This window comes from Myripristis murdjan, chromosome 13, assembly GCF_902150065.1.
Source record: "Myripristis murdjan chromosome 13, fMyrMur1.1, whole genome shotgun sequence".
Classification (NCBI taxonomy): Eukaryota; Metazoa; Chordata; class Actinopteri; order Holocentriformes; family Holocentridae; genus Myripristis; species Myripristis murdjan.
Window position 1 is genome coordinate 41,835,033 of NC_043992.1, and position 10,000 is coordinate 41,845,032.

A 10,000-nucleotide genomic window follows, 5' to 3' on the forward strand; every position below is an offset into this window, starting at 1 on the left:
CACATCTTTACTGTCCACAGACTCACATCTTTACTGTCCACAGACTCGACTCACATCTTTACTGTCCAACAGACTCACATCTTTACTGTCCACAGACTCACATCTTTACTGTCCACAGACTCACATCTTTACTGTCCACAGACTCACATCTTTACTGTCCAACAGACTCACATCTTTACTGTCAACAGACTCGACTCACATCTTTACTGTCCAACAGACTCGACTCACATCTTTACTGTCCAGACGAGTGATATCTGCCTTCGTCTTCACCAGTTTAACACACGACAGTCAGTCAAGATCCATCCCATAATAAGAGGCCAGACTCTGTAAATGTTCTTGGCTGCTGCAGTGGCTCTGTAGCGCCTCCCGAGGGCAGTTTGATGAACTGTGTGCAGAGGGGATGAACAGATTCTACACAGCCACTTCAGTCTCTGCTCGGTCCCAGTCAGTTTACCGGCTGTGGTTTTCTTTCCGGATATTTGGTGTGTTTTGGTTGTCAGCGCCAGGCGGCCACAGCACGTCCACATATGAATAGTTAAAACACTTTCAGCAAGACTTCAGAAACAGGCTCTGAAATGCTCTCGCCCACATCGTATGAATACAGTTTCCTGATGAGTTGATGCGAAGGACCTTCCTTCACACGGGAGGCGAGCGCCGTGAACCAGGTCAAACCGCCGCCTCAGACATGACCACCCCCCCCCCCCCCCCCCCATTTTACACAACAAAAGAAATCGCCTCTCTGGCAACAGATTCAACAAAATCAAGTTTCAACACTCCAGATTTAATCACAGATAGATGATGCAAGAAATAAAAAGCTGAGGTGAAAGAACACACACACTCACCTGTTGTTTCTGTGGGACTGTGTGTGTGTGTGTGTGTGTGTGTGTAAGTGACACCGAGCGTCTTTCAGACAGAAACCGGAGCTGGGTGGGACAAAGATCCTTTCTGCTGCGTCCTGGGAAAGTGCTGCCTCACTGTTCTGCTCTGTCTCAGGTTACAAGACGCTGCTCAAAGGGATTTCTGGGAAATTCACCAGCGGCGGCCTGGTCGCCATCATGGGGCCCTCAGGAGCCGGCAAGTCCACCCTCATGAATATACTGGCTGGATACAGGTGTGTGTTCACTGTGTGTGTGTGTGTGTGTGTGTGTGTGTGTGTGTGTGTGTACAGATCATGGGAACAGAGCTGAAGTGAGGAGGTTTTCATCACAGGGATTAGGACCGCACTCAGGCTCAGGATTAGACCTGGGATTAGGTTTGGGTTAGGACTAGAGATTTAAGAACAAAATAAGAAAATCCTCAGAATTACAGCAATACAAATACATGATGCTAACACATGATGCTAACGTGATGCTAACACATGATGCTAACGTGATGCTAACACATGATGCTAACATGTGATGCTAACACGTGACGCTAACACATGATGCTAACATGTGATGCTAACACATGATGCTAATGTGATGCTAACACATGATGCTAACATGTGATGCTAACACATGATGCTAACATGTGATGCTAACACATGATGCTAACGTGATGCTAACACATGATGCTAACATGTGATGCTAACACGTGATGCTAACACATGATGCTAACATGTGATGCTAACACATGATGCTAACATGTGATGCTAACACATGATGCTAACATGTGATGCTAACACATGATGCTAACACATGATGCTAATGTGATGCTAACACATGATGCTAACATGTGATGCTAACACATGATGCTAACATGTGATGCTAACACATGACGCTAACACATGATGCTAACACGTGATGCTAACACGTGATGCTAATACATGATGTTAACACGTGACACTAATATGTGACACTAACACATGATGCTAACACGTGATGCTAACACATGATGCTAACACGTGATGCTAACACATGATGCTAACACATGATGCTAACACGTGATGCTAACACATGATGCTAACACATGATGCTAACACATGATGTTAACACGTGACACTAATATGTGACACTAACACATGATGCTAACATATGATGCTAACACGTGATGCTAACACATGATGCTAACATGTGATGCTAACACATGATGCTAACGTGATGCTAACACATGATGCTAACATGTGATGCTAACACGTGATGCTAACACATGATGCTAACATGTGATGCTAACACATGATGCTAACATGTGATGCTAACACATGATGCTAACATGTGATGCTAACACATGATGCTAACACATGATGCTAATGTGATGCTAACACATGATGCTAACATGTGATGCTAACACATGATGCTAACATGTGATGCTAACACATGACGCTAACACATGATGCTAACACGTGATGCTAACACGTGATGCTAATACATGATGTTAACACGTGACACTAATATGTGACACTAACACATGATGCTAACACGTGATGCTAACACATGATGCTAACACGTGATGCTAACACATGATGCTAACACATGATGCTAACACGTGATGCTAACACATGATGCTAACACATGATGCTAACACATGATGTTAACACGTGACACTAATATGTGACACTAACACATGATGCTAACATATGATGCTAACACGTGATGCTAACACATGATGCTAACACGTGATGCTAACACGTGATGCTAGCACATCTCTAATGTTAATTAATAATAACCTTATGGACAGAGGAGGAGGCTGAGCTCACAGTGAGGTCGGCGTCCCGCTCGGAGCAGGAAGCAGGAAGCAAAGACGACATCACATTTATCTAACTGCTTCCTGATCTCCGGCCACCACAGAAGAAGAACACACTACACTCTTTTCCTAAAGTTCAGTTTTCTGTCACCAAAAACTTTTTCACGTGAACGGAGCACCGACACGGAAAGAAAGCTGTGTTTTCAAAGAAGCTGAGTCTGGTACAGTGATACTGCCACTGTGTGTGTGTGTGTGTGTGTGTGTGTGTGTGTGTGTGTGTGTGTGTGTGTGCGCGCAGAGAGACGGGCATGAAGGGTGAGATCCTGATCAACGGTCAGGCCAGAGACCTGCGCTCCTTCAGGAAGGTTTCCTGCTACATCATGCAGGACGACATGCTGCTGCCACACCTCACTGTGCAGGAGGCCATGATGGTAAACACCCGACACCCAAACACCCTGACACCCTGACACCCAAAACCCTGATGCCCAAAACCCTGATGCCCTGATGCCCTGACACCCTGAAACCTAAACACCCAAACACCCAACACCCTGACACCCTGACGCCCAAAACCCTGACACCCAAACACCCAATCATCCTGACACCCAAATATCCTGACACCTTGACGCCCTGACACCCTGACACCCAAATACCCTGACACCCTGACGCCCTGACACCCTGACACCTAAACACCCAAACACCCGACACCCTGACACCCTGACGCCCAAAACCCTGACACCTAAACACCCTGACACCCACACACCCAATCATCCTGACACCCAAACACCCAATCATCCTGACACCCAAATACCCTGACACTCTGACACCCTGAAACCCAAACATCCTGACACCCAAACACCCTGACACCCAAACACCCAAACACCCTGACACCCCAACATCCTGACACCCTAACACCCAAACACCCTGACACCCTGACACTCAAACATCCTGACACCCTGACACCCAAACACCCAAACACCCTGACACCCAAACACCCTGACACCCTGACACCTGACACCCGACACCCTGACACCCTGACACCCTGACGCCCTGACACCCAAACACCCACACACCCTGACACCCAAATCCCTGACGCCCTGACACTCAAACATCCTGACACTCAAACATCCTGACACCCAAACACCCTGACACCCTGACACCCTGACACCCTGACACCTGACACCCGACACCCTGACACCCTGACACCCAAATCCCTGACGCCCTGACACCCAAACACCCACACACCCTGACACCCAAATCCCTGACGCCCTGACACTCAAACATCCTGACACTCAAACATCCTGACACCCAAACATCCTGACACCCAAACACGCTGACACCCTGACACCCAAACACCCTGACACCCAAATCCCTGACACCCAAACACCCTGACACTCTGACACCCTGACACCCAAACTCCCAAACACCCTGACACCCAAACACCCGACACCCTGACACCCAAATCCCTGACGCCCTGACACCCAAACACCCTGACACCCAAACTCCCAAACACCCCGACACCCTGACACCCAAATCCCTGACACCCTGACACCCAAATCCCTGACACCCAAATCCCTGACACCCAAATCCCTGACACCCAAACACCCTGACACCCTGACACCCTGACACCCAAACTCCCAAACACCCCGACACCCTGACACCCAAATCCCTGACGCCCTGACACCCAAACACCCACACACCCTGACACCCAAATCCCTGACGCCCTGATACCCAAACACCCTGACACCCAAACACCCTGACACCCTGACACCCTGATAACCAAATCCCTGATGCCCTGATACCCAAACACCCTGACACCCTGACACCCAAACACCCACACACCCTGACACCCTGACACCCAAATCCCTGACACCCTGATATCCAAACACCCTGACACCCTGATACCCAAACACCCTGACGCCCTGACGCCCTGATACCCAAACACCCTGACACCCTGACGCCTTGACACCCTGACACCCAAACACCCTAATACCCGCCACACCCTCATACCATAATACACACCATAATATGTAAATATTATTAAGTATCATTTCATTGTATGTTAACTGTAAAATAACTACTAAACCTAAATTAACTAACAATGCACCATTAACTCATGATGGTTATTATAAAGTGTTAGCAGATATTTGATGTTTGGCTCGCTCAGGCTGCAGGTCAGACACTCTTGTCCTCGTCCTGCATCTCACAAACCAATATTTCTGTAGCTGTCGCAGCACGGCACCCCCACATGGCGCGCCTGTCGAGTTGCACGGCAAGGGAGTGAGCCGTCTCGCTCGCCTGCCGTCTCTGAGGACGAGCTGCTCAGGAGGAACAGCTGCTGGAGGTTTTTGGTTGGAGTCTTGTTGCGTCTGTAGGCTGATCAGGTGTTTGTGTCCTGCAGGTCTCAGCCAACCTGAAGCTGCAGGAGAAGGTGGAGGCTCGCAGGGAGATGGTGAGCACACAACTGAACAACAGCCTTTAAAGGGATATTCCACTTCTTTAAAGCTCCGTCCCAGAGCTTCTGCATGTTGAGGGTTTCATCTTCACAATGTTCCTCTGCTCTCCTCCCAAAGCGAGCAGTGGGATTTTAGAGCTGCCACATCACTCCTCCTCCCTTTCCTCCAGCCGCTGGTTTCCATTCATTCCACTATGATATGACAATATGTGTGTGTGTGTGTGTGTGTGTGTGTCCAGGTCAGGGAGATCCTGATGGCTCTGGGGTTACTGGACTGTGCTAAGACCAGGACGTCCCACCTGTCAGGGGGTCAGAGGAAGAGGCTGGCCATCGCCCTGGAGCTGGTCAACAACCCCCCGGTCATGTTCTTCGACGAGCCCACCAGGTCAGACCGCCGCACGCCACGTTCAGTTTCCCCACGCCGTGACGTTTCCACAGAGCAACACCAGGGCCGGTGCTAGACAGGCATATACGAGGGGGCAGACAGAAATGTGAAGGGGGCACATGGCGGCGACGGGAAGGGGAGGGGGGCTGTTCTGGATAACTGTGCATGGAATTGGATTTTGTCATGGAATTGGACTGCACTTTGTCGGGCCTCTACCCTAAGACCGGCCCAACGTGGGTGTCCCTCCTGAAGGCTAAGCTCCTGCTGGTGTAGCACTGAGGCACACAAACCCCCCTGACCACAATAAGGTGGCAATCCCTCAGGGGGAAAACTGAAAAATAAAACAAAAAATAAAATAAAATATTCCTCATTCAGATTATAACAACATGACATTTAACTTAATTGGATGGCCTACATTATCAAATATATTCAAACCCAGCAATAACACTTCTCACTATTGCCAATATTAACAAAACTAAAAAGGGTATATATATAAATATATATATATAAAAAGTCTTGAAAAATAAACTGAAAAATAAAATAAATAAAAAAATAAATAAAAAAAATAATAAAGAATGACATAAAACAGTGTTACTCATTGTGCGGCTCACCAAGCTTTAATTGGTGGCTCGCATGGCAGCCAGTGATTTATATGGTAATGCAGCCAATACACATAATTTAATTTTAATATAAAATTTATCTTAATCGGCTGGCCTAATTCTCAAATAAATTTGGAAAATTGAGTAAGAATAAAATAAGACTTCCCAATATAGCCAATATTAACAAAACTAAAAAGGGTTGGCACAGTAAAAATAAAAAAAATCCATTCACCATGTGTTTCCCTGCTGCAGAGCTCAGCAGTCACAGAGCAGAGAAAGCTGAGGAGCTGCAGGCCGGACAGGCTCAGCTCTGAGAAACAGACTCACACTGAGGGAGGAACAGGACCCCCCCCCAGCTGACTGAACAAACACACATGTTGTGTTTACTTTTGGTTTTTGTTGTTAATGATCTCACGAGTTGCTTTGATAAATGTGATGGAGATTTGCTGCTTCATCAGTCGACCTGTTGCTCCTGTGCAGAGCTGCAGAGCACAGCTCACATCGCAGCAGATCAGTGGCTCATCAGCAGGCTCGTGTTCATGCTGGCTACATGACGGCACCTGCCAACCTCCCCTGTAGCGCCACCAGCAGGCCCAGCAGGGCATCTGCGTTAGAAACAAAGCGTCTCTGCAAATGAATTTGTGGCTGACGGGTTTCCAGGGTCACTGATCTGACCTCCACACATTTCATTTTAATCATAAGAAATGCACTTTTCTTGTCATTTTTTATAAAGTGACAAGAAAACTTTTTTCTAATTTTTTCACTAATTTTTCACTTTTCACTAATTCATGAATCACCTTTTCCCTGTGGGTTTTTTTTTAAATAAATTTTCTTTTAAAGGGTTAACTGCTTTCAGTTTTTATGACAAATGAATGTCAGTGTGTTTCTGAGACATAAAGCACATCGTTGTGTGTGTGTGCGTGCGTGTGTGTGCGTGCATGCGTGTGTGCGTGTGTGTGTGTGTGTTCTCTCTCTCCGTGCAGCGGTCTGGACAGCTCGTCCTGTTTCCAGGTGGTGTCTCTGCTGAAGGCGCTGGCGCAGGGCGGCCGCACCGTCATCTGCACCATCCACCAGCCCAGCGCCAAGCTGTTCGAGCTCTTCGACAAGGTCAGCACACACACCGCCACGCGCAGCGCAGCGCTCCACTGGAGAACCTCACAGAACACGGGACCCGCGTGCTGAGGTTCCTGCTGGGAACAGCTCTTCATGCTCCATAACATCACAAGAACTCATTTTCCTCCAAAAATCAAATGATCAAATCAGATCAAATTTATTTATAAAGCACATTTAAAAACAACCAAAGTGCTATTGACAATATTGGCAGACAGCGAGATCAACAAGGAACAGATACACACACACACACACACACACACACACACACACACACATACAAATATACATACATACACTCAAAAAATATGAAAGCATTCCCAGCATTGTCCTGAGGTTGTCCTGAACCTGACCTGCAAATGTTTCGACAATCGGAGCATATCTCCTGGCACCTGCAGGGGGCGCTAATCTAGGAAACGCTCCTGTGGGTCGTATTAGAGGGGAGGAGCTAACCTCCTGTGAGGCCGCGTGGGCTGGAGGACTGGAGCTCTCTTTTCTAAAAATGAACTCACTAACTTTTACCAAACCCTGCAGAGATTTATCAGACACACAGCCTGCAGGTCAGTGTTGTGTCCAGCGGGGGCAGCACTGAGCTAAACAGCCTGCAGGTCAGTGTTGTGTCCAGCGGGGGCAGCACTGAGCTAAACAGCCTGCAGGTCAGTGTTGTGTCCAGCGGGGGCAGCACTGAGCTAAACAGCCTGCAGGTCAGTGTTGTGTCCAGCGGGGGCAGCACTGAGCTAAACAGCCTGCAGGTCAGTGTTGTGGCCAGCGGGGGCAGCACTGAGCTAAACAGAGCAGAATCTGTGTGGGTCAGTGGGGCTCAATGCTCTAAACTGATCAGTCCATTTGATCCAGATATTGATCAGTAACTGGACTGTTCCTGTCCATATTTCTGCTGCAGACAGGATTATAAACTGAGATTATAATCCATGGCTGTAAAATGCTGTGAGTGTGAGCAGATTAGCACTGGCATTGAGGCTCTGTGCTGCTGACTGGCTGCAGAACCACAGGAGAACCAATCATCTGCTTCCTAAATGTTCCACATTTCCTTCCTCTGAGCTCAGAGAAATGTGGAGCCTCTGCGGCGCCCCCTGCAGGAGGAGCAGGATTATCATCTACAGAGCCGACACTCTGCTCGGCCTCTGCAGCGCCCCCTGCAGGAGGAGCAGATTATCATCTACAGAGCTGACACTCTGCTCAGCCTCTGCAGCGCCCCCTGCAGGAGGAGCTGATGCTCTGCTCGGCCTTGGTTCAGGCTCTGCAGCGCCCCCTGCAGGCGGACACATATCTGTTTGCTCTCTGGCTGTGTTTGTCCTCTTCTCTGTTCTCCGTCGCTGAAGCAGATTTTTACACAAGGAAGCAAAATATCAGCAGAGGAGCTGAACTGCAGCAGGATGTTGTTCTCTTTTTACTGACGTGTGTGTGTGTGTGTGTGTGTGTGTGTGTGTGTGTGTGTGTGTGTGTGTTCCAGCTGTACGTGCTCAGTCAGGGTCAGTGCATCTACAGAGGTAAAGTCTCCAACCTGGTTCCCTACCTGAGAGAGCTCAGCCTCAACTGTCCCACCTACCACAACCCCGCCGACTTCGGTGAGACACTCCCAGCTTCGTTTGTTTGTTTGTTTGTTTGTTTGTTGTTGTTTTTTTTTCATAAAAACCACACTGGGAAAAAAATATTTACAAATACATCAGATCAAGGATATATGACGGCGTATTCGGGCCACTGTAGGAAAAAAAGATGGATAAAGACAAAGTTTTCCTCCTCCTCCTGTGCTGCCCCCTGCTGGCCGTGTCTCAGGCCTGCAGGGGGCTCTGACATGGGATTCAGGAACAAGGAGATCCTCCCCAGCTCCATTATTTGTTCTTCTCCTTACAGTGGCCCTGATATGCCGGGTTCAGCGTCTTGCTCAAGGGCACTTCATCCACAACTTTCTTACAGGAATGGGGAGGTGTTAAGACGTGTCGATGTATGCTGCTCACAGGAGCCCGTTGTTAAAGTGAGGTCACGTGTGATTCAGTGTGTGTGTGTGTGTGTGTGTGTGTGTGTGTGTGTGGCAGTGATGGAGGTGGCGTCGGGCGAGTACGGCGACCAGACGTCCCGGCTGGTGAAGGCGGTGCAGGACGGGCGGAGCGAGCTGGACGAGCACACGCAGCTGAACGGAGACAGCAGCCTCCACCCCTTCCTGTGGCAGCGCACCGAGGAGGTAGAAACCAAACGCACTCTGCCCAGCGGCTGCACCTTGACCTCCGACCTCCGACTGCTGACCTCTGACCTCCGACTGCTGACCTCTGACCTCCGACCTCTGACCTCTGACTGACACTTGCACCCAGTTTCAGTTTATTTATTTGCTTATTCTGTCTTTGAGCCTTTGAAACCTCAGCAGATTAATTTGATTTCTCTAAAAAAAATTCCATGAAAATGACCTGAAAATTTGAAAAAAAAAAAAAAAAAAATCATGTTAAAAAAAAGAAAATGACCTGACAAGTAGGAAAAAAGAAAACAAAAAACAAACTTTAACAAAATTTGAATAATTGTGATAATTATTTTTTTATCCCCCCACCTTTTTTTTTTTTTTTTTTGATAATTTTCCAAAAAATGTTCTGTTTGTTAATTTTAGTTTACTTAAGTTTAATTTTCACTTGTAACCTTTTACTAATATCTTGCAAATCTTGGGGTTCTGTCTTGATACATTTGTTGTAGGGTTAGGGTTAGTTGTTAGTTAGGATTTGGGTTAGTTAGGGTTAGTTAGGGTTAGTTAGGGTTAGTTGTTAGTTAGGATTTGGGTTAGTTTGGGTT

The 10,000-nt window shown here is 47.8% G+C and overlaps 1 protein-coding gene across 1 annotated transcript in view; it reads left to right on the forward strand.

Moving 5' to 3' along the window:
• Positions 1-10,000, forward strand: part of abcg1 (ATP-binding cassette, sub-family G (WHITE), member 1) — a 34,993-nt gene that overhangs the window by 13,263 nt on the left and 11,730 nt on the right. The window contains exons 3-9 of the mRNA XM_030066553.1: positions 994-1,111; positions 2,960-3,092; positions 5,060-5,110; positions 5,353-5,498; positions 7,081-7,204; positions 8,679-8,793; positions 9,262-9,407. Of these exons, the coding sequence (XP_029922413.1) occupies positions 994-1,111; positions 2,960-3,092; positions 5,060-5,110; positions 5,353-5,498; positions 7,081-7,204; positions 8,679-8,793; positions 9,262-9,407 (833 nt within the window). The remainder of the gene's footprint in view (positions 1-993; positions 1,112-2,959; positions 3,093-5,059; positions 5,111-5,352; positions 5,499-7,080; positions 7,205-8,678; positions 8,794-9,261; positions 9,408-10,000) is intronic.